At 64.2% G+C, this 23,096-nt stretch overlaps 1 protein-coding gene across 1 annotated transcript; it reads right to left on the reverse strand.

Moving 5' to 3' along the window:
- Window positions 1-102: 102 nt before the first annotated feature.
- CIC (capicua transcriptional repressor) lies at window positions 103-21,436 on the reverse strand (the record flags this gene model as incomplete). Its single annotated transcript, XM_030970077.1, is given in 26 exon segments — window positions 103-463; window positions 1,362-1,527; window positions 2,266-2,412; window positions 3,427-3,578; window positions 4,624-4,826; window positions 5,070-5,251; window positions 5,715-5,948; window positions 6,361-6,571; window positions 6,658-6,791; window positions 7,192-7,879; window positions 8,338-8,426; window positions 8,592-8,799; window positions 9,763-9,814; window positions 10,545-10,585; window positions 11,829-12,011; window positions 12,941-13,061; window positions 13,458-13,560; window positions 13,563-13,655; window positions 15,180-15,338; window positions 19,602-19,877; window positions 19,951-20,187; window positions 20,279-20,394; window positions 20,396-20,965; window positions 21,030-21,271; window positions 21,273-21,352; window positions 21,355-21,436. Coding segments are annotated over 26 exon segments (5,043 nt in total), but the record flags the coding sequence as incomplete, so codon positions are not given.
- Between the last annotated feature and the right edge of the window lie 1,660 nt (window positions 21,437-23,096).

Below are 23,096 nucleotides of genomic sequence, written 5' to 3' on the forward strand. Positions count from 1 at the left end.
TCCCCTGGAGGTACCGCCCCCTCCCCCTTCTAAAAGGAGGCGTGTCCCTCCAAACCCCGCCCCCTTTCCCCTTCCACCCAATCAGGAACGGCGACACCAGCGGAGGGGGCGTGGCTCCAAAGATTCTCCCATTGTTTAAAAGATCCCGGTCACGTGACCAACAAAAAGGGGGCGTGGCCATGGAATGGTTCAGCGCACGCCCGCGGGGGGCGAGGGGGGCGTGGCCTCGGCCGAGGGGGCGGGGTCAGACGAGGAAGGGGCGGGGTTTGAGGACGAGAGGGGCGTGGCCGCCACAGGAGGCTGAGGGGGAGGAGGGGGCGTGGCCTCGCTGGCGGAGGGGGCGGGGCCGTCGGGCTCGGTGGGCGGGGCCGGCTCGGTGGGCGTGGCCGCCTGCATGATCTTCTGGCGAACCTCGCGGATCTTGAGCTGCAGGCAGAGCTTGGTGGGGAAAATGTCGGCAAAACTGGGCGACTGGAACAGATGGGGACAGTCAGAGACATTTGGGGACGTTTGGGGACATTTGGGACAATTAGGACAGATGGGGACAGTCAGAGACATTTGGGGACATTTGGGGACAGTTTGGGGACATTTGGGACAATTGGGGACTTTGGGGACAGTTTGGGACAGCCTGGGGACATTTGGGGACAATTAGAGACTTTGGGGACAGTCAGAGACAATTTGGGGACATTTGGGGACAGTTTGGGGACAGTCAGAGACATTTGGGGACCTTGGGGGACATTTGGGACAATTTGGGACATTTGGGGACAGTCAGAGACAATCTGGGGACAGTTTGGGGACATTTGGGACAATTAGGGACATTTGGGGACAGTTCAGGGGGATTTGGGGACATTTGGGGACAGTTAGAGACGTTTGGGGACATTTGGGGAGATTTGGGACAATTAGAGACAATTTGGGGACAGTTTGGGACAGCTTGGGGACATTTGGGGACACTCAGGGTAATTTTGGGATATTTCAGAGATAATTCAGGGAAAATTTCAGGATCATTTCGGGACATTTTGGGGATAAATTCAGGACAATTGCAGGGTAATTTTGGGGCGTTTCTGGCGTATTTTGGGGCTCACCCGAGGGGAAGAAGCCGTGCCCTGGTTCTGGGATACATTTTAGGATAATCCAGGGATAATTTCACAATAATTTCAAGATAATTTGGGGATAACTCCAGAACAATTGCAGGATAATTTGGGGATAATTTCAGGATAATTCCAAGATAACTTGGGGATAATTTCAGGATAACTTAGGAATAATTTGGGGATAATTTGGGGATAATTTCAGGATAATTTGGGGATAATTTGGGGATAATTTCGGGATACTTTTAGGATAATTCAGGGATAATCTGAGGACACTTGAGGGGTAATTTGGGGACCATTTGTGGCTCACCCGAGGGGAAGAAGCCGTGCTCCTGGAAGAGCTGCATGACGAGGGCGCGGCGCTGGTCGAGCGTTCGCCGCAGCGACGAGAACGGCACCTTGTCGTACTCGAGCTCGCCCAGCACGTCCTCACCCTCGCCTCCTGGGAGACCGCGGCATGTGAGACCCCCAGAGACCCCCAAAAACAGCCCCAAAAACAATCCCAAAATGGCTCAAAAATGGCCCAAAATCGGCCCCAAAACAGCCCCAAAATCAGCCCCAAAATGGCTCAAAAACAGCCCAAAATCGTCTCAAAAATGGCCCCAAAATGGCCCAAAATCGGCCCCAAAATGGCTCAAAAATGGCTCAAAAACAGCCCCAAAATGGCCCCAAAATAAGCAAAAACGGCTCCAAAATCAGCCCCCAAATCGGCCCAAAACCAGCCCCAAACCTGACCCCAAAATCAACCCCAAAATGGCCCCAAACCAGCAAAACCAGCCCCAAAATGAACCCCAAAGCCGACCCCAAAACAGCCCCAAAACCAGCCCTGAAATGGCCCCAAAACCAGAAAAATCAGCCCCAAACCCGACCCCAAACAGGCCCAGACCGGCCCTAAAACCACCGAAAGCAGCCCCAGAAACGGCCCCAAAACGGCCCCAAAATCACCAGAAACGGCCCCAAAATCACCAGAAACGGCCCCAAAATCACCAGAAACGGCCCCAAAACGGCCCCAGATTTGACACAGCCCTTGGTTTCGGGGGACCCCGAACTTCAGCAGTGCCCCTCCCCCCCAATTTTGGGGTTTCCCCTCCCCCACCTTGTTTGTCAAAGGCGAAGCTCTCGCCCGGCCCCTCCCCCATTCCCATTTCAGCCCCTCCCCCACCCCGGGCCCCTCCCCCACCTTGTCGGTCGAAGGTGAAGATCTCCCCCGGCCCCTCCCCCTCGCCGCCCTTGGCGCTTTTGGGGGTCGAGGGTTCGGAGCCGCAGCTCGAACGGCGCCGCAGCTTCCGCTTGGGGGAGGAGGGGTCGTCCCCGGGGGCGTCCAGCTCTGCGGAAACAGGGTCACGCAGGGGGTCACGCAGGGGTCAGGGGTCACCCAGGGGTCACCCAGGGGTCACGCAGGGGTCAGGGGTCACCCAGGGGTCACCCAGGGGTCACGCAGGGGTCACGCAGGGGTCACGCAGGGGTCACACAGGGGTCACGCAGGGGTCACGCAGGGGTCACGCAGGGGTCAGGGGTCACACAGGGGTCACGCAGGGGTCACGCAGGGGTCACACAGGGGTCACGCAGGGGTCAGGGGTCACGCAGGGGTCACGCAGGGGTCAGGGGTCAGACAGGGGTCACGCAGGGGTCATTAAAGGTCACTAAGCGGTCACTCAGGGGTCAGCCCCGGGGGCATCCAGCTCTGGGCAAGGGGCAAACAGGGGTCACACAGGGGTCAGAGGTCAGCCAAGGGTCACACAGGGGTCAGAGATCAGCCAGGGGTCACACAGGGGTCAGGGGTCACTCAGGAGTCATTAAAGGTCATTTTAGGGTCACCCAGGGGTCATTAAAGGTCACTTAAGGTCACTAAGGGCTCACTCAGGGGTTACCGAGATGGCTAAAGGTCATTTAGGGTCACGCTGGGGTCATTTGGGGTCACTCAGGGATCAGACAGAGATCAGAGGGGTCACTCCGGGGTCAGGGGTCACTTAGGGTTCAAAGATCACTCCAAGAGGTCAGAGAGTCACTTGTGGGTCAGGGGTCACTCAGAGGTCACTCAGGGGTCATAGGTCACTCAGGGATCGGGGTCAGCCAGGGATCAGAGATCACTCAGGGGTCAAGGGTTACTCAGGTCACTCAGGGGTCATGCAAAGGTCAGAGGTCATGCGGGGGTCAGGGTTACTCGGAGGTCACTCAGGGGTCATAGGTCACTCAGGGATCGGGGTCAGCCAGGGATCAGAGATCACTCAGGGGTCAAGGGTTACTCAGGTCACTCAGGGGTCATTCAAAGGTCAGAGGTCATGCGGGGGTCAGGGTTACTCGGAGGTCACTCAGGGGTCACCGCGGGGTCAGGGGTCACCTGTGGAGTTCTTGCGCTTTTTCCGGTAGCTGCCCAGGATGGTTCGGGGGGAGGTGGCCAAAGCCTGCAGGGTGGGGGAGGGGAGAACCTCCTCGGGCCGGAACTCGGGCAGCTCGGCGAAGCGGTCCTCGAAATCCACCTCGGACAGCACCCTGGGCCCCAAAACAGCCCGAAAACTGCCCCAAACCAGCCCAACACCCCACAGCACCCCCAAAGCCCCAAAACAGCCCAAAACTGCCCCAAAACAGCCCAAAAACCCAAAAACTGCCCCAAAACAGCCCAAAAACTGCCCCAAAACAGCCCAAAAACTGCCCCACAGCAGCCCAAAAACTGCCCCAAAACAGCCCGCCCAAAACTGCCCCAAAACAGCCTGAAAACTGCCCCAAAACTGCCCCAAAGCAGCCCAAAAACTGCCCCAGAACAGCCCAAAATCTGCCCCAAAACAGCCCGAAAACTGCCCCAAAACAGCCTGAAAACTGCCCCAAAACAGCCCAAAAACTGCCCCAAGAACAGCCCAAAATCTGCCCCAAAACAGCCCAAAAACTGCCCCAAAACAGCCCGAAAACTGCCCCAAAATATCCCAAAATTAACCTTAAGTTTTCCCAAAAATCATCCCCTGATCCCTGAGAAACCCACAGCCCAAATAACCCCAAAGCGCTCCTCGAAATCCGCCTCGGACAGGACACGAAAAGGGGAGAACCACCCCGAAAACGGCTCCAAAACATCCCAAAGTGACCCCAAAATGATCCCCAAAAAATCCCCCAAACCCCAAATAATCCCAAATAACTCCTCGAAATCCACCCGGGACAGGACTCTGGGGCAAAAGACCCAAAATATCCCACAGAGCGACCCCAAAAACATCTCCAAATATCATCAAAAAATCCCGAAAAAAAACAGAAAAATATCGACACAAATCTCCCGAGCTATCCAAAAATCATCCCCAGAACGCCCCCAAAGCGTCCCCAAAAAATCCCAAAATATCAAAAAAAAATTCCCCAAATCATCCGAAAACGTAACGCCGGAAAACCTCCAAAAACATCCCCAAAATGATCCCCGAAAGTTCCGGAAAATGTCCCCAAATTATCCCAAAACCGTCCCCAAAATGTCCCCAAATCCCCCCCAGGAACCCCCAAAACGCCCCAGGGAACCCCTGGCCCCGCCCCTTTAGGCCCCGCCCCTTTAGGCCCCGCCCCTCACCTGTCCACAGAGTCGAAGGTTTTTTTCAGGGGCGGGGGCCGGAGCTTCGCCTTCTTGGCCCCGCCCTCGGCGGGGGGCGGGGCTGGAGGGGGTGGGGCCGCGCGGGGAGGCCCCTCGGGGGCGGGGCCAGGGGGAGAGGGGGCGGAGCTGGAGGGGCCGGCAGAGGGCGTGGCCTCGGCGGGGGCCGGGGCCCAGCGCTCGGCCTGGGGGAGGGGTTAATCAGCGTTAATTGATTCGGTGCTTAATGAAGGGAGTAACGAGGGGGGAGGGGCGTCACTCACCGCGTCGGGGGGGGCGGGGCTCGGCGGCCCCTCCCCCACGGGGTCCCGCTGGCTCCAGGCCTCGGCGCGGGGGGAGGGGCAGGGGGGCGGGGCCTCGGGGGAGGGGCCGCAGCGTCCCAGTCGCCGGCGGGGGGAAGGGGAGGGCGGGGGAGGGGAGGAGGAGGAGGAGGGGGCGGGGCAGGGGGGAGGGGCGGGGTCGGGCACAGGGGGGCGGGGCGGGTCCGGCGGGGGGCGGGGCAGGGGCGGGGCCTCCCCTCCCCCCACCGGGATCGTGGCCAGGGCGGCCTTGACCTTCTGGGGGGGCTTGGGGGAGGGGCGGGGGGCGCGGGGGGGGAAGGGCGGGGCCGCTGCGGGGAGAGGAGGGGGCGGGGCTAAGCTCAGACCACACCCCCGCATTTGCATACACAAAACATCGTCATGACCCTTCTAAGCCCCTCCCATCTTTAAGGCCACTCCCACCACTCAGCCCCTCCCACTCTGGAAGCCCCGCCCCTTTAAAGTGGCCACGCCCACCCAAGGCACCACCCCTTACTAACTCCTCCCACTGAGCTGCACCCTACCAATGCCCCGCCCCTTTGGACTGACCACGCCCACTGCAAAGCTCCACCCACTGAGCCTTATCCTGTCAAAGTCACTCTGCCCCAGCCACGCCCACCCCATGGCCCCACCCCCTTTAGGAAGCTCCTCCCACCAAGCTCCACCCATTTAAAGTGACCCCACCCAAGCCACGCCCATCCAAAAGGTTCCACCCCTCCCAGAGGCTCCTCCCACCGGGCCCCACCCCCCTCCCACAGGCCCCGCCCCCTTTACCTGCAGCCGCCAGGGTGGGGGCGGGGCCGGCCTTGGGCAGGATGGGCGGGGCCGGGGCCGGGGGGGCGGAGCCAGCCACGCTGTACACCAATCCGGGCGCGGGGGCGGGGCCGGGGGCGGGGCCGCCCGGGTAAATGGCGGCCAGGACGGGACCCCCCGAGCTGGGGGGGGGCAGCTGGGGGGGGGGCAGGGCCGAGACCCCCACGGGGGCGGGGCCGAGCAGGGAGCCCTGCCCTGGGGGCGGGGCCAAACGTCAGAGCCAAAACCCGGAAACTGTAACCCCAAATCCACCCAAAGTTAACCCCAAATAAACCAAAATCAACCAAAAAACCCAGAATTATCACCCAATAAACCCAAAACCAGAAAATCATACCCCAAAAAACCCAAATTAACCCCAAAATTTACAAGTAATCTCCACAATCACCCCAAAATCACCAGTTATTCCCAAATCGCCCCCAAAACAACCCAACGGAGCCCCAAATCCCCCCTAAATTCCCCCAAAACTCCCTCCCCCCCACCCCTGTGCTCCCATCGCCCCGCCCCCTCCCCATTGCCCCGCCCCTCCCCCCAACTGCCCCGCCCCTCCCCCCATTGCCCCGCCCCCTCCCCATTGCCCCGCCCCCTCCCCATCGCCCCGCCCCCTTACCCTGCAGCAGGGCGGTGAACCCCAGCACGGGGGGCGGGGCCTGCGCGGGCGGGGGCGGGGCCGGGTGCACGTAGGCGATGCGGGCGGGGGGCAGCAGCACCTTGGGGGGAGGGGCGGGGCCTGCGGCGGCCCCGCCCCCCACGCCCACGCCCACGGCGGCTCCGGGGCTGCCCGGGGGGGGCACCAGGGGCACGGGGCTGAGCTGGATGATCTGGGGGGGGGAGGGGAGAGAACGGGGGGTCAGAGGGGGGTGGGGGAGGGGGAGGGGGGGAGGGGCAATGGGGGGAGGGGCCGTACCTTGCCGGGGGGCGGGGCCGCGCCGGGGGCGCCGAAGGGCGTCAGGGCGGGGCCGGGCGGGGCCACGGGCACCAGAACCTTCCCCGGGAGCAGCGGGGAGGGGGGCGGGGCCTGGCCCGGGGGGGAGGGCTGGGCTGCGGGGGGAGGGGCGGGGTTAGACAGCGAGACCACGCCCCCAACCGTGAGACCACGCCCACCAATAAAACCTCCTCGCCAATTCGAGGCCACACCCAGAAACTGAGACCCCGCCCCCAGTCATCACCAATTTGAGGCCACGCCCCCAATTCCAGAGACCCCTCCCCCAGTGTTAGACCCCCCACAAACTGAGACCACGCCCCCATCCTGTAGAGACCCAACCCCAATTAAGACCACGCCCCAAAATTCAGACCACGCCCCAAAATTCAGACCACGCCCCAAAATTCAGACCACGCCCCTAATTCAAGACCCCTCTGAAACCATAAACCCCTCCCCCAATGTGAGACTCCTCCCCCAAACGGAAGCCACGCCCCCATCCCCCTCCCCCACCCCCGGTACCTTTGGGGGCGGAGCCTCCGGAGCCCCCCCCGGTTGGGGGCGGGGCTTTCCCGTTCTGGGGTGGGGGCAGGGCGAAGTGCAGGGGGGGGTTGGGCCCCGGGGGGGGGTTGGGCGGCCCCGGGGGGGCGCTGGGGGCGGGGCCTTTGCCGTGGGGGAGGGGCAGGGTGGGCAGGATGTATTGGACCTGGGTGATGCCCAGGGGGAGGGGCCCGTTGGGGGGGGGAGGGGCGGGGGGCGCTGCCCCTCCCCCACTCGCTGCCCCGCCCCCTCCCGCCCCGCCCCCAGCCAGGAGCTGCACGGGGGGGGGATGGGCGGGGTGGGGGGAGGGGAGCAGCGCCACCGAGGGCGGGGAAGGGGGTCCCGGCCCCGCCCCTCCCCCACCCCCCAGCACCAGATTGGCCACGACCCCTCCCCCCCCCATCGGGGCCTTGCTGGGGGCGGGGCCGGGGGGGGCGGGGCCGGGGCGCAGCGGAGGGGGAGGGGCGCTGCCCCCGGCCCCTCCCCCCCCGCCCATCCCCCCCTCGGCGCTCTCGGCCCGTTTGCGGCGCGGGGGGGGAGGGGCGGGGCCGCGGGGGGCGGGCCCTTGTAGGGGGCGGGGGCGGGGCCGGGGGCTCGGGGGGCCCGGGGGCGGCTCCAGCTCCGGGGGGGGGCGGGGCGGCGCCGGCGGGAACGGCCTGCGGGGCGGGGCCTGGGGGAAGGGGAGAGAATGAGGGGGGGAGGGGGGGATGGGATCCTCAGGGGACCCCAACGCCCCTCCCCATCCCATGGACCCCCTGCTGCATAAACCCCCGGCCCCTCCCCCACCTGCCGTGTCCCACCTGCCCCATCCCTGCCCCTCCCCTCCCCTGCCACCCCTCCCCCTTTGCTGTTGTTCTGCCCCGGCCCCTCCACTTGCCCCTCCCCTTTCTCTTTTGCCCCTCCCCCACTCTCAGTTCCTGCCCCTCCCCTCTGGTGCCCCTCCCCCACTCCCTCTTTGTCCCTCCCCCGGCTCTGCCCCTCCCCCCCCGTGCCCCCACCCACCATTTGCCCCTCCCCCACTCTCACCTGCTGCCCCTCCCCCTCTGCCCCTCCCCCACTCTCACCTGCTGCCCCTCCCCCTCTGCCCCTCCCCCACTCTCACCTGCTGCCCCTCCCCCATTCCCTCACCTGCTGCCCCTCCCCCTCGCTCTCGCTGTCGCTCACTCTCTCTTTGCACTTGAGGTCGATGTCGGGTGGGGGAGGGGCGAACCCATCGTCTGCAATGGGGGGGGAGGGGCGGTCAGAGGGGGGAGGGGCAAAGGAGGGAGTGGGAGGGGCCACAGGTGAGGGAGGGGGCAGTTGGAGGGGTGGGGGGAGGGGTTCCTGTGACCCCGCCCCCCCCCCGGGGTTGTTTGGGGGTTGGGGGAGGGCCGTGTCCTGACCGATGACGTCATCGTCGCCCTCCTCCTCGCAGATCACCATCCGCTCCTCGTCGCTCGTCATCTCCTCGCTCTGCGCGCGGGGGGGGCGGGGCGGGGCCCGGGGGGGGCGGGGCGGGGCCCCCGAGCGCGGGGGGAGGGGCGAGAACCCGGGCCCCGCCCCTCCCCCACCCTTGGGCGCGGCGGCGAAGGGAGCGGGGCCAGAACAGAGCTGGGGGGGGGAGAAATGAGATGGAATTAACCCAAAATCGGCAGAAATTGGCCCAAAAATCACCCAGAGAATCCCCCCAAATAAACCAAATTACCCCAAACATCAACCGCATTCCCCAAGAAATCACCCCAAAGCAGCAAAACTCACCTGAAATGACCCCAAAATCACCCCAAAAATCACCCAAATGTCCCAAAAAAATTACCCAAATGTTCTTAAACTAACCCAAAATCTCCCCAGATTTGTGGGTCAGGGAGCCGCAAAAATTCACATCAGAAACTCCCAAAAATCCCCAAAAAATCTGGATCAGAAACTCCCAAAAATCCCCAAAAAATCTGGATCAGAAACTCCCAAAAATCCCCAAAAATTCTGGATCAGAAACTCCCAAAAATCCCCAAAAAATCTGGATCAGAAACTCCCAAAAATCCCCAAAAAATCTGGATTGGAAACTCCCAAAATTCGCCCAAAAATCTCAGTCAGAAACCTCAAAAAATGCCCCAAATTTCTCAAGGCAAGGATGCCCAAAAATCACCAAAAAAATTCCCACTTTAGGGCTCTCCAAAAATGCTCAGGCAAAAAAGACCCCAAAATGTCCTCAAAATCCCCGAAATTCCCCCAAACCTCCCCTTGAAATCCCCAAAATTCCCCCCCAAATCCCTCAAAATTCCCCCCAAAATCCCCCAATTTCTACCCAAAATCCCCCAAAATCTCCCTCAAAATCCTCCAAATTTACCCCAAAATCCCCCAAAATTCCCCCACAAATCCCCCAAAATTTGCCCCCAAACCCCCCAAATTCCTCCCCAAAATTCCCCCTCAAATCCCCCCAAAATCCCCCAAATTCTCCCCAAGTTCACCCAAAATCTCCCTCCAAATTTACCCCAAAATTCCCCCCCAAAATCCCCCAAATTCTCCCCAAATTCCCCCAAATTCTCCCCAAATCCCCCCTCCCCCCCGCCCCTCCCCCACCTGGCTCAGCTCGTGCAGGGGGGGCCCGCGGGGGTCGCCCCCCCCCACCCCGCTGTGGGAGAAGGCGCGGGGGCGGGGCGGAGGGGGCGGGGCCGCCCCTCCCCCGGCCCCGCCCCCCCGCGGCTCCCCCGGGCCCCCCCCCTTGGCCTCGGGGGGGGAGGGGTCGGCGCCACCTGCGGGGGAGGGGCACGGTTAGAGATGGGGGGGGAGGGGATTTTGGGGGGATTTGGGGATTTATTTGTGGGGTTTTTTGGGGGGGTTATGGGGGGGCGTATAAGGGGGTTTTGGGGTGGATTTTGGGGGGTTTTGGGGGGGGGCTTTAGAGGGGTTTGGGGGAGTTTGGGGGGGTTTGGGGCAGTTTATGGGGCGTTTTCTGGGGGGTTTGGGGGGGATTTGGGAGGTTTTTGGGGGGATTTTGGGGGGGGGGCCTTTGGAGGGTTTTTGGGGGGATTTGGGGAGGTTTTGGGGGGGGTTTCGGGGGGGGCTTTGGGGTTGGATTTGGGGTTTTTGAGGGGGGTTTTCGGGCGTTTTCAGGGGGTTTCGGAGGGGGTTTTGGGGTGGATTTTGGGGGGGTTTGGGGAAGTTTTTGTGGGGTTTTTGGGGATTTTTGGGGAGGGTTTTTGGGTGGATTTTGGGGGGGTTTCGGGGGTCTCAGACCTGGGGGAGGGGGGGGGCGGGGGGGGGGGCCGTCGTTGGCCCCTTTCCGCCGGGGGGCTTTGCTGAGGTCCTTCGGGACCCCCGGGCCCCCCCCCCATCCGAGCTCGAAATTTACCGAACTTCACCATTTCCAGTCCGGGTGGGCTTTGAAATGAGCTTCCTTCACCTGGGAGGGGAGCAGCGTCAGGAACCCCCAAAACCCAACCCTGAACCCCAAAATCCAACCCCAAACCCCCAAAATCCAACCCTGAACCCCAAAATCCAACCCTGAACCCCAAAACCCAACCCTGAACCCCCAAATCTAATCCTGAACCCCAAAATCCAACCCTGAACCCCCAAAAACCCAACCCTGAACCCCCAAATCCAACCCTGAAACCCCCAAAACCCAACCCTGAACCCCAAAACCCAACCCTGAACCCCCAAATCCAACCCCGAACCCCCAAATTCAACCCCGAACCCCAAAAAACCCTGAACCCCAAAACCCAACCTTGTACCCCCCAAATCCAACCCCCCCCAAATCCAACCCTGAACCCCAAAAACGCCAAAATTCTCAAGAATTCATTCCTCCAAATCCAGCAGTATGTGCAGTTGCACAGATTCACCTGCAGGGGTAGCTCCGAACACCCTAAAACCCCTGAATTCCACGCCAAACCTCAGGAGGGAACCCCACAACTCATCTGGGATCCCCCAAAATCCATCCCAAACCCCCAAAAACGACGCCTGAACCCCAAAAAACTCCAAAATTTACAAAATTTCCCCCAAATCCCCATTGGGCCATGCCTGCAATGCCCCAGTTCCACCTGCAGGGGGAGCCGCTGCTCCGAACTCCTCAAAATTCCGGAATTTCCCCCAAAATCTCAGCTGGGACCTCCCAAATCTAAACTGCGACTCCCCGCACCTCATCTGGACCCCCAAATATCACCTGGGACCCCCAAATCTCACCTGGGACCCCCCAAACCTCCCCAAACCCCACCTGTGACCCCCCAAATCTCACCTGTGACCCCCCAAACTCCATCCAGGACCCCCCAAACTCCGCCAGACCCCATCTGTGACCCCCCAAATCTCACCTGGGACCCCCCAAACCCCACCTGGGACCCCCAAACCCCATCTGTGACCCCCCAAATCTCACCTGTGACCCCCCAAACTCCATCCAGGACCCCCCAAACTCCCCCAGACCCCCATCTGTGACCCCCCAAATCTCACCTGAGACCCCCCAAACCCCACCTGGGACCCCCCACACCTCCCCCAAACCCCACCTGTGACCCCCCCAAATCCCACCTGGGACCCCCCAAATCCCACCTGGGACCCCCAAACTCCATCCAGGAGCCCCCCAACCCCCCCCGACCCCATGTGTGACCCCCCAAATCTCACCTGTGACCCCCCAAACCCCCCCAACCCCCAAACCTCACCTGGAAGGCCAGGTCGTGGTACTGCTGCTTCTCGCGGGGCCCCAGCGCGTACCACCACTCGCCCAGGATCTTGCTGACCGTGCGGTTGTCCTGGTTCGGGTGCCGCTGGTGCACCAGCGCCCGGTGCCGCTTGCTGAAGATCATGAAGGCGTTCATGGGCCGCCGGATGTGGTCCTTCTCCCGCTGCGGGACACGCCCACAAAGGGGCGGGGTCAGCGCGGGCACGCCCACAAAGGGGCGGGGTCAGTGGGTATAAATATTGGTGGGTGGGGTTAGTGGGATGGGGCGTGGGCGGGCTCAGGGAATGGTCATGGGCTGGTGGGTGTGGTACCTTCCCTGCTGTGGGACACGCCCACAAAGGGGCGGGGTCAATAGGGACACGCCCTCAAAGGGGTGGAGTTCAGGGGACACACACACATATAGGGGTGGGGTCAGGGGGACACACCCATTGGTGGAGATGGCCATGGGTGGGCGGGGCCAAAGAGAGGTCATGGGTTGGTGGGTGTGGTCCTTCTCCTGCCGCGGGACACGCCCACAAAGGTGCGGGGTCAGAGGGACATGCCCACAAAGGGGTGGGGTCAGGTGGACACGCCCACAAAGGGGTGGGGTCAGGTGGGCACGCCCACAAAGGGGCAGGGTCAGAGGGACACACCCACAAGGGGGGGGGTCAGAGGGACATGCCCACAAAGGGGGGGTGGGGTCAGGTGGACACGCCCACAAAGGGGCGGGGTCAGGTGGACACACCCATTGGGGGTCAGTGGGATATGGCCATGGGTGGGTGTGGCTTCTCTGCTGTGGACACGCCCACTGGAATTTCCGGAGGATTTTGGGGTGATTTCAGGGTATTTCGTGTGGATTTTAGGGGGAATTTTGGGGTGATTTCAGGAGAATTTCACGGTAAATTTGGGGTGACTTTGCGTGGATCTCAGGAGGGCTTCAGGGTGGATTTTGGGGCGGTTTTAGGAGGATTTTGGGGTGACTTCAGGAGGATTTCAGGGGGAATGTCAGGGTGATTTTGGGGTGATTTTGGGGTGAATTTGAGGTGATTCCAAGGTGGATTTCGGGGCGATCTCAGGGTAATTTTGGGGTGATTCTGGGCTGTTTTGGGTCACCTTGCTGGGGCTGCGGCCGTCCTTGTCCCCCTCCTTGGGCAGGGCGCTCAGCGACTGCGTGCGGCGCCTGCCCGGCCCCAGCGGCAGCGGCAGCTCCGGGGCCACGATGGACGACAGGAACCTGGGACGGACAGACGGACGGACACGGGTCAGGGACAGACGGACACGGGTCAGGGACAGACGGACGGACACGGGTCAGGGACAGACAGACGGACACGGGGTCAGGGACGGACGGACACGGGGTCAGGGACGGACAGATAGACACGGGTCAGGGACAGACGGACGGACACGGGGTCAGGGACGGACGGACACGGGGTCAGGGACTGACGGACGGACACGGGTCAGGGACAGACGGACACGGGGTCAGGGACAGACAGACACGGGGTCAGGGACAGAGGGACAGGGAGACAGGAACCTAGGGGGACAGGGGGACACAGGGTGACAGACATGGGGGTCACCCAGGGCTCACAGGGGGGTCACAGACCCAGGGGTCAGAGGTCACCCAGGGGTCACTCACGCGTCGTCGTGGTCACTCTCGGTCTCGCTGTCCGGCCGGGTGCCCCCCCCGGGCGGTTCCTCCTCGGGGGGCGGGGCCGTGGCCGCGGGGGGGGGGCCGGGGGCGGCGGGGGGGGGGCGGGCGCGTGGCCCCCCGAGCGCCCCGGCCCCTGGCCCCGCCCCCCCGGCTCGGGCGCCACCGCCAGCGACTCGGGCGGCTCTGGGGACACAGAGCGGGGGAGGGGCTGTGACGTCACCGGGGCCGGGGCTGGGGCGGGGCACGGGTGGGGCAGGGGGCGTGTCCCGGGTATCCCAGATACTCCAGGTGTGTCAAGGGATGTCCCAGGTGTGTCAGTTTGTCTCCCAGCTGTCCCCAGCTGTCCCCAGGTGTCTCCCAGGTGTCCCCAGCTGCCCCCAGGTGTCCCCAGGTGTGTCAGGGTGTGTCCCAGGTGTCCCCCAGCTGTCCCCCAGGTGTGTTAGTCCACGTCCCAGGTGTGTCAGTGTGTCTCCCAGGTGTCCCCAGGTGTGTCAGGGTGTGTCAGGCCACATCCCAGATGCATCCCAGGTGTCCCCAGGTGTGTCAGGCCATGTCCCAGGTGTCCCAAGTGTTCGAGGGTGTCTCCCAGGTATATCCCAGGTGTGTTGGGGTGTCCCCAGCTGTGCCCCAGGGGTCTCCAGGTGTGTCTCAGGTGTGTCAGTTTGTCTCCCAGGTGTCCCCAGCTGCCCCCAGCTGTCCCCAGGTGTGTTGGGGTGTCCCCAGCTGTCCCCAGGTGTATCCCAGGTGTGTCAGGGTGTGTTCCAGGTATCCCCCAGCTGTCCCCCAGGTGTGTTAGTCCACGTCCCAGGTGTGTCAGTGTGTCCTCAGGTGTGTCAGGGTGTGTTCCAGGTGTGTCAGGCCATGTCCCAGGTGTCCCAAGTGTTCGAGGGTGTCTCCCAGGTATATCCCAGGTGTGTTGGGGTGTCCCCAGGTGTCCCCAGGTGTGTCAGGGTGTGTCCCAGGTGTCTCCCAGCTGTCCCCAGCTGTCCCCAGGTGTGCCCAGGTGTGTCAGTTTGTCTCCCAGCTGTCCCCAGCTGTCCCCAGGTGTCTCCCAGGTGTCCCCAGCTGTCCCCAGCTGTGCCCAGGTGTGTCGGGGTGTGTCCCAGGTGTCTCCCAGCTGTCCCCAGGTGTCCCCAGGTGTGCCCAGGTGTGTCCCCAGGTGTCTCCCAGCTGTCCCCAGCTGTCCCCAGCTGTCCCCAGGTGTCCCCAGGTGTCCCCAGCTGTCCCCAGGTGTGTCCCCAGGTGTCCCCAGCTGTCCCCCAGCTGTGCCCAGGTGTGTCAGTTTGTCTCCCAGGTGTCCCCAGCTGTCCCCAGCTGTGCCCAGGTGTGTCGGGGTGTCTCCCCAGGTGTCCCCAGGTGTCCCCCAGCTGTCCCCAGCTGTCCCCAGGTGTGTCCCCAGGTGTGCCCAGGTGTCCCCAGGTGTGCCCAGGTGTGTGCCCAGGTGTGTGCCCAGGTGTGTCAGTTTGTCTCCCAGGTGTCTCCCAGCTGTCCCCAGCTGTGCCCAGGTGTGTCGGGGTGTGTCAGGGTGTGTCCCCAGCTGTCCCCAGGTGTCCCCAGCTGTGCCCAGGTGTGTCGGGGTGTGTCCCAGGTGTCTCCCAGCTGTCCCCAGCTGTGCCCAGGTGTGTCAGTTTGTCTCCCAGGTGTCTCCCAGCTGTCCCCAGCTGTGCCCAGGTGTGTCAGTTTGTCTCCCCAGGTGTCCCCGCTCACCTTTGCCGGGCGCGGCCGCGGGCAGGTGGCTCAGGTGGCTGACGGGCTGCAGCCCGGCCGGGGGTTGGGGGGGGGCGTCGGGCTGGCTCGGGGCCAGGAACGGCACCAGGGAGTGCCAGGGGAACACGGGCACCGAGCGCGGCTCCACGTTGGTCCAGACTGCACGGACAGACAGACAGACAGACAGACAGAGATGAGACACTGTGACACGGGCACAGAGCGCGGCTCCACGTTGGTCAGATGCAAAGTGAGAGGGACAGGGACGGGCACCGAGCGCGGCTCCACGTTGGTCCAGACTGGGGACAGACAGACAGACAGACAGACAGACAGACAGACACAGGTGAGACACTGTGGGTGTGCACGACCCCACGTTGTTAGTGGTGTGACACCGGGGGGTGTGACACGGACAGACACACAGACGGCCAGACAGACAGACGTGAGACATGGCAGGGACAGCGGGACATGGGCACCGAGTGCGGCTCCACGTTGGTCCAGACTGCACGGACAGACAGACAGACAGACAGATGGCACTGTGACACCACGACGGTAGTTGGTCCAGACTGCACGGGGACAGACAGACAGACAGACAGAGATGAGACACTGTGACACGGGCACCGAGCGCGGCTCCACGTTGGTCCAGACTGCACCGGGACAGACAGACAGACAGACAGACAGACAGACATGAGACATGGCAGGGGACAGCGGGACACGGGCACCGAGCGCGGCTCCACGTTGTGGTCCAGACTGGGGACAGACAGACAGACAGACAGACAGAGATGAGACACTGTGACACCGATGGGGTGCGACACTGTGGGTGTGACACGGGCACTGGGACAGACAGACAGACAGACATGAGACATGGCAGGGGACAGCGGGACACGGGCACCGAGCGCGGCTCCACACTGCTCAGGGACAGACAGACAGACAGACAGGGGTGGGACATGGGGACAGACCCTGACACCCCCTGACAGGCTGTGACACCGTGGGGACACTGCAGGGACAGACAGACAGACAGACAGACAGACATGAGACGCTGTGACACCGCTGGGGTGCGACACTGCGGGGACATGAGGGGGACACCCATGGGCGCCCCCTGACAGGATGTGACAAAGGGGGGGGGACACCCACAGCGGCTCAGGTGACACTCGAGGTGTCCCCCCAGGTGTGTCACAGGTGTGGGCTGCACCCCAAAATTACCACAAAAGCCAGAAATTACCTCAGAACCCCCCAAATTGCCCCAAAGACCCCCCCTCAACTACCTCAGAAACCCCAAAATTGCCTCAAAATCCCCCTAAATTACCTCCAAAATGCCAAAATTACCTAAAAACCCCCAAAATTACCACAAAGACTCCCCCAATTACCTCAGGAACCCCAAAATTGCCTCAAAGACCCGAAAATTGGCTCAGAAACCCCCAAAACCACCTCAGAACCCCCAGTTTCCCTCACACAGACCCCAAAAACCTCAATATTTTCTCACAGGACGCCAAAATCACCTCAGAACCCCCAAAATCTCCTCAAAACCCCCAAAATTTCCTCACAAAACCCCCAAAATCTCCTCAAAACCCCCAAATTTCCACACAGCTAATGTAAAATCACCTCAGAATCTTAAAATCGCCTCAAAAACCCCAAAATTTCCTCACAGAACCCCCAAAATCACCTCAGAACCCCCAAATCTCCTCATCAACACCAACATTTTCTCACAAAACCCCCAAAATCGCCACGGAACGTCCAAAATTGCTTCACAAACCCCAAAACGTAATCACAAATCACCCAAAATCGCCTCAGAATCCCAAAAACGCCTCACAAACCCCAAAATTTCCTCACAAAAGCTCAAAAATCGCCTCAGAACCCCCAAATTCCCTCACGGAGAACGCCAAATCCTGTCACAGATCCCATCAATTCCTCACAGAAATCACAAATTTGCTCAAAACCCCCCAAATCTCCTCACAAACCCCAACATTTCCGCACGGAACCCTCAAAATCACCTCAGAACCCCAAATTCGTCTCACAGACCCCAAAATTTCCTCACAAATCACCCAAAATCACATCAAAACCCCGAAATCACCTCACAAACCACAAAATCTCCTCAGAAGTCGTCAAAATCCCCTCAGAGACCCCAAATCCCCCTCACAAACCCCAAAATCTCCTCACAAACCCCAAATCCTCACACAGACCCTAAATTACCCCTCACAAACCCCAAATTCCCCTCACGGACCCAAAAATCCCGTCACGAACCCGAAAACCGCCACAGAGACCCCAAGTTCCCCTCACGGACCCCAAATTCCCTTCAGAGAATCCGAATCCCCCTCACAAACCCCAAAATTCCCCTCACGGAATCCGAAATCCCGACAGAGACCCCAAATTCCCCTCGCGGCTCCCGAAATTCCCCTGACGGACCCCAAAATCCCCTCACGGACCCCAAAATCCCCTCACGGACCCCAAAATCCCCGCACAAACCCCGGAATTCCTCTCACGAATCCTAAATCGCCACGGAGACCCCAAATCCCCCTCACGAAACCCAAAATCCCCTCACGGACTCCGAATCCCCTCACGAACCGCAAATCCCCACACGGATCCCATCAACCGCACCCCGAAATCCCCAAAAACCCCCTCAGATCTCCCCAAATCCCCCTCAGAGCCCCCAAATCCCCCTCAGAGCCCCTCACCCCCCTCACACCCCCCTCTCCTCCCTCACAAACTCCCCACCCCCACCCGCCCCCACCCCTTTCCCACAGACCCCAAACCCTTCCCCCGTTATTGGCCCCTCCTGAACCCCAAATCCCCTCACGGACCCCCCCAAATTCCCCCCTTTCCCCCCCCCCAGCACTGACCGAACATGCCGAGGCCTCTGCGCGGGGCCGCGGCCGGGGGGAGGGCGGCGGAGGAGGAGGACATGGCGGAGGGAAGGGAGGGGAATGCGAGGGGGGGTGTGGAAGGTCTCGGTGTCGGTCCCGGTTCGGTTCTGTGTGTGTGAGGGGGGTTGGGGGAGGGATTTTCCCCTTCCCGGGATTTTTTTTTTTGGGGGGGGAACAGAGGAGGGAGGGGGAGGGGTCGCGCTCCGGGGCCGCCGCCCGCGCCCGAAGCGCGCGCTGGGAACGGGCGCGCGCGCCGCCCCCCGCGCTGCTCCCGCCTCTCACGCCGCGCATGCGCAAAACTGCCCCCCTCACCCCTCCCTTCCCCCTTCCAACCCTCACCCCATTGGCCGGCGCGGCCCGCGCGTGCGAAGCCCCGCGGCGCCCATTGGAGGAGCCGCGCGCGTATGCAAATGAGCGGGGCGATCACCCCGCCCACTCAAATCCCCCCCACCCTCCCCGGGGCGACGGCGCCCTCGCGCGTATGCAAATGAGAGGGGGCTTCCCGCCCCCGCGCCGCGCGCCCATTGGAGGAGCCGCCGCGCGTATGCAAATGAGAGGGCGCCCCCCGCCCGCCCCCGCCTCCCGCGCCCGGGGCGGGCTGCGCGCGCAGCGGCCACGGAAACCACGCCCACTCCGAGCGGATAGGCCACGCCCCTCCCTGGGAGCTCAGCGAGGACACGCCCACCCCGTGAAGGGAAAGGCGAGGCCGTGACGTCACGGAGAGGCGGGGTGACGTCACCGCGGCGGGAAAAGCGGCACGGCGGAGCCCGCGCCAAGCTCTGACGTCAGCGTGACGTCATATAAGCGGGTCTGCTACGCTCTGAGCTCGTGCAACAGCCCCGGCGCCGCTCTGACGTCACTGTGACGTCATAAGAAACCGACACCACCATTCCCCACAGCTCTGACATCACTCTGATGTCACTACAACGCTCTCGACTCCACCTTGACAGCCCCGGCACCGCTCTGACGTCACTGTGACATCACCGTGATGTCATAAAGACACGGAATCCCATCGTGACAGCTGCGCCCCCACCATGACCTCACTATTACGTCACTGTGACGTCACCCCCTGCGACCCCCTGACCTCGTTCCCCACCCAAAAACGCCAAAACCACCAAAAACCTCCCCAGAACTCCTCAAAACTCCCTCAATCCCCCTGAAATTCCCCCAAAGTTCCTCAAAACCCCCGAAACCTCCCCAAATCTCCTGCAAATACCCCAACACCTCCTCAAAATCACTGAAAACTTCCCCAAATCCCCACCAGACCCCCCAAACTCCTCCAAAACCTCCCCAAACCACCCCAAAATCCGTCCAAAAGTTCCCAAATCCACCCCAAACTCTCCCAAATCCACCCCAACCCCCCAAACTCCCAATAATTCCCCCAATATCTCCCCAATCCCCCCCCCCAAAAACCAGCTGAAACCCCCCAAAATGCCCCAAACCCCCCTGAACCCCCCCAAACCCCCCCCAAACCCCCCTGAATCCCCCCAAAATGCCCCAAACCCCCCAAACCCCCCCGAACCCCCCCCCAAACCCCCCGAACCCCCCAGCCCCCGCAGCCCGGTACCTGTGCCCGGCCGGCCCATGACGATCTCCTTGCGCGGCGCCGCCGGGGGCGCCCCGAACTCTCCGGGCACGAGCAGCGGCAGCAGCGCGGCGGGCGAGGGATGGAAGGGCACGGGGTGCAGGGGGGGCCCCCCGAAAGCGGCCCCGGCCCCGGGGGCCCTGCCTCGGCGGGGGGAGGGGCGGCGGCGGAGGGCGGGGGAGGGGCGCGGCCCGGTGGGGCGGGGCCGGGGCGGAGCCTCCCGGCGTTGATGGGCACGGGGGCGGCCAGCGGGGGGGGCTGCGGGGAGGGGGGGCGGTTTTGGGGAAGGGGCAGCGGGCGGGGCCGGGGGCAGCGGCTCCGGGAGCGGCACCTCGGGGTTGCGAACGATCACGGCGCGAGCCCCGCGGCACCGCCGGGACCCTGCGCGCCCGGGCCGGGGTCGGCCGTGAGCCCCCGCGGGGAGCGGGGGCGAACAGCGGGGACAGCGCGCGGAACATCGCCCCCGCCCCTCCCCCGCGGGACCCCCCATCGCCGCCCCCTCCCCCACGGCCGCCCGCGTCGCTTTGGCGCTTCCCGGGGCTCAGCGGCACCGGAACGGCAAACCGGGCTGGAAAACGGGCGGGACGCCCGAGGGGGGCGGGGGCGAGAGGAGGAGGAGGAGGAGGAGGAGGGGAGGGGAGGGGGCGGGGGGCTCAGGCCTTCCCCGGGCCGGGGGTGCCCGAAGCTCAGGTGGCGCCAGGCGCGGGGCGCAGGCCGTGACCGGGCTGAAGTTGGCGGGCGGAAGCCGAACAGCGGCGAGGGCGACGGGACGGCGTGGGCGAAACGGGGATTGCGTGGAGGCCGGCGAGAAGCTCGGCGTCCCCGAGCGGGACGAGCCCAGCGACACGAGCATCACGGCGGCCTCGCACTCGTCGAACTCGAAGCGCGACAGGTCCGGGTTGGGCGGCCCCGGGCGGCCCCGGGCGTCCCCTTCGCTCTCCCGGGACGTTTCGTCGCCCCATTCGAAATCCGCGCTGCCCCCGCGCTGGCTCGGGGGTCCCGGCGGGCCCGGGCGGGGCTCGGGCAGCCCCTCGAGCTCCTTGGTGCGCATGGAGAGGTGGCGGGAGCAGAAGCCGCGCCGCTGGGACTCCTTGGTGCAGCCGTCGCGGGAGCAGAGCCGCCGCCACTGCTTGCCGTTGAATTTCTTCCTGATGCCGTTGGGCGTGCAGACCACGTCCCCCTTCTTGTATTTGGGCTGGGGGGTCCCGGCGGGTTGGGGCGGGGGTCCCGCGGCTCCTCGCTGAGGAGGGGGCGGCGGCTGCTGCTGCTGCTGCTGCTGCTGCTGCTGCGCTGGGGCGCCGCGCTCAGCTTGGAAACCTCGGCGTCCTCCGGCTGCCGCGGGGCGCCTTCATCGTCCTCATCGCCGGCGGGCGGCGGCGGCGCTGGCCGGGTCTCCGTGCGGGGCGCCACGGGGGTCTCAGGAGGCGCAGCCCGAGCGCGGCACCCACACGGGGCGCGGGGGCGGCGGCGCCGCCGCACGCGGTACGAGGGCGGCTTGGCGCCACCTCCACCACCGCGTCGCCGGCGGTAGAGCGTCTCGGCGGGTCCAGGCGGGCGACACGGCCGCGTTCCACGCTCAGAGCCCCCGCGGGCGGCGTGGCGTCCAGCACCACGGCCGGGGGTCTCCGAGCAGGAACCCCCTCGAAGAACGTTCACGCCGCGGTCGCCGGCGAACTGCACGCCGAGCTCGTGGCCGCGCCGCAGCTGCTTGACCACGGCCGGCCGGAAGACGCGCCGCGGCGCGGCGAAAGCACGCGCTGGCAGCGCAGCCGCCGGAACGCCGCCTCCAGCTCGGGGGTCCCCGGGGCGGCGCGGGGACCCCGGCCGGGCCGCCCCCCTCGGCCGGAGTGCTCGCTGGCCGTGTCCGTGCTGGAGCAGCCGCCGGGGTCGCCCTGGGGGTCGCCCTGGGGGTCGCCCTCGGGGGTCGCCGGGGGTTTCTTGCGGGGCGCGCGGGATTTGAAGGTGGTGGTCTTGCGGCTGGGAGGGGGAGGGGAGGCGGAGAGGGGAGGGGGGGGAGGGGGGAGGGGTGGGGGTCGTCCTGGGGGGGTTTGGGGAGCGGGGCGGAGGAGGAGGAGGAGGAGGAGGAGGAGGAAGAGGAGGAGGAGCCGCCGGCCTTCCTCGCCGGCTTCATCTTCCTCCCGGAGCTGAGGGGTCCTGCGGGGACATTGGGGGAGGGGTCAGCGCGGCGGGGGGGGGAGGGGACAGCGGAGACCCCACCCACCAAAGGGAACGCCCCAAAAGGGGAGGGGGCGGAGCCACAACATTGAGATGGGAGAATTTGAGTGGGGGAGTCCCGAACCCCAAAAGCGGGGTCTGGAAATTGAAAATTGGGGTCCGGCCACCCAAAATTGGGGTCGGAAAAGTCAGAATGGGGCTCCCGAAATTCCAAATTGGGCTCTCGAAGCCGGAATTTGGGGTCTCGCTCCCCAAAATTGGGGTGCGGAAGGCCAAAAGTGGGGTCCTTAAAGTCGCAATGGGGGTTCGGAACCCCGAAATTTGGATCCCAAAATCTAAAATTGGGGTCCGGACACCCAAAATTGGGGTCTTGAAACTCAAAACTGGGGTCCCGAAGCCAAAAATTGGGGTGTTAACCCTAAAATTGGGGTCGCGACGCTAAAATTGGGGCTGAAACATCAGAAGTGGGGTCCCGAACCCCAAATTTGGGCTGTCACTCCCAAAACTTGGGGTCCTCTCACCCAAATTCGGGGTCCCGCCCCCCAACCCGGGGGTTCCCCCCCGTGCCCCTCCCCCCGCCCCGGTGCCCCACCCGGGGGGTCCCGCGTGACCCTCGGGGGGCGCCGCCCCTCCCCCCCCCGGCACCCCAAACTTTCCGGGGGGAGGGGAGGGGCCCCCCCCGGGGGGGTGACACGTCACCAGGCCCCTCCCCCCGAGCCCCTCCCCCTCCCCGCCCCCTCGGGGGGTCCCGGAGCCCCCCCCGGCCCCTCCCCCCCCGGTACCTGCGCCCCCCGGGCCCGCGGGAGCCCCGGTTTTACTCGGGGCCCGACAAAATGGTGAATGAACCGGGAGCAGCCGCGGCCGCGGCCAATCAGCGCCCACAACCGCCCGACTGACAGCCGGCCCGACCAATCGGCGAGCGGCTCCGCGCGCCGGCGTCCCGCCCCCTCCGCGCTGACAGTGCCCAATGGCGGCGCTCGGGGGGCGGGGCTAGGAGTACAGTAGCCAATCAGAAGGGGGTGGGCGGGGTTTAAACCGCGTCCGGGCTTGTTTACTTTGGGTGGGGGTGGGGGGGTGAAGGGGGCGTGGCCGCGCGGTGCACGCTGGGATCGCCCCCCTCAGAGCCGCGGCCTACAACTCCCAGCGTGCCCCGCGGCGCGCGAAGCCCCGCGGGAAAGCGAGGCCGCCCCGGACTCCAACTCCCGGCGTGCCCCGCGCCAAGCCCCGCCCCCTTTCCCCCCTCGGACCCGCGGGGGGGGAGGGGAAAGGGGGGAGGGTGGGGGGAGGGGCGGCCCCAGAGGA

The sequence above is a fragment of the Camarhynchus parvulus genome, unplaced genomic scaffold (genome assembly GCF_901933205.1).
Source record: "Camarhynchus parvulus unplaced genomic scaffold, STF_HiC, whole genome shotgun sequence".
Classification (NCBI taxonomy): Eukaryota; Metazoa; Chordata; class Aves; order Passeriformes; family Thraupidae; genus Camarhynchus; species Camarhynchus parvulus.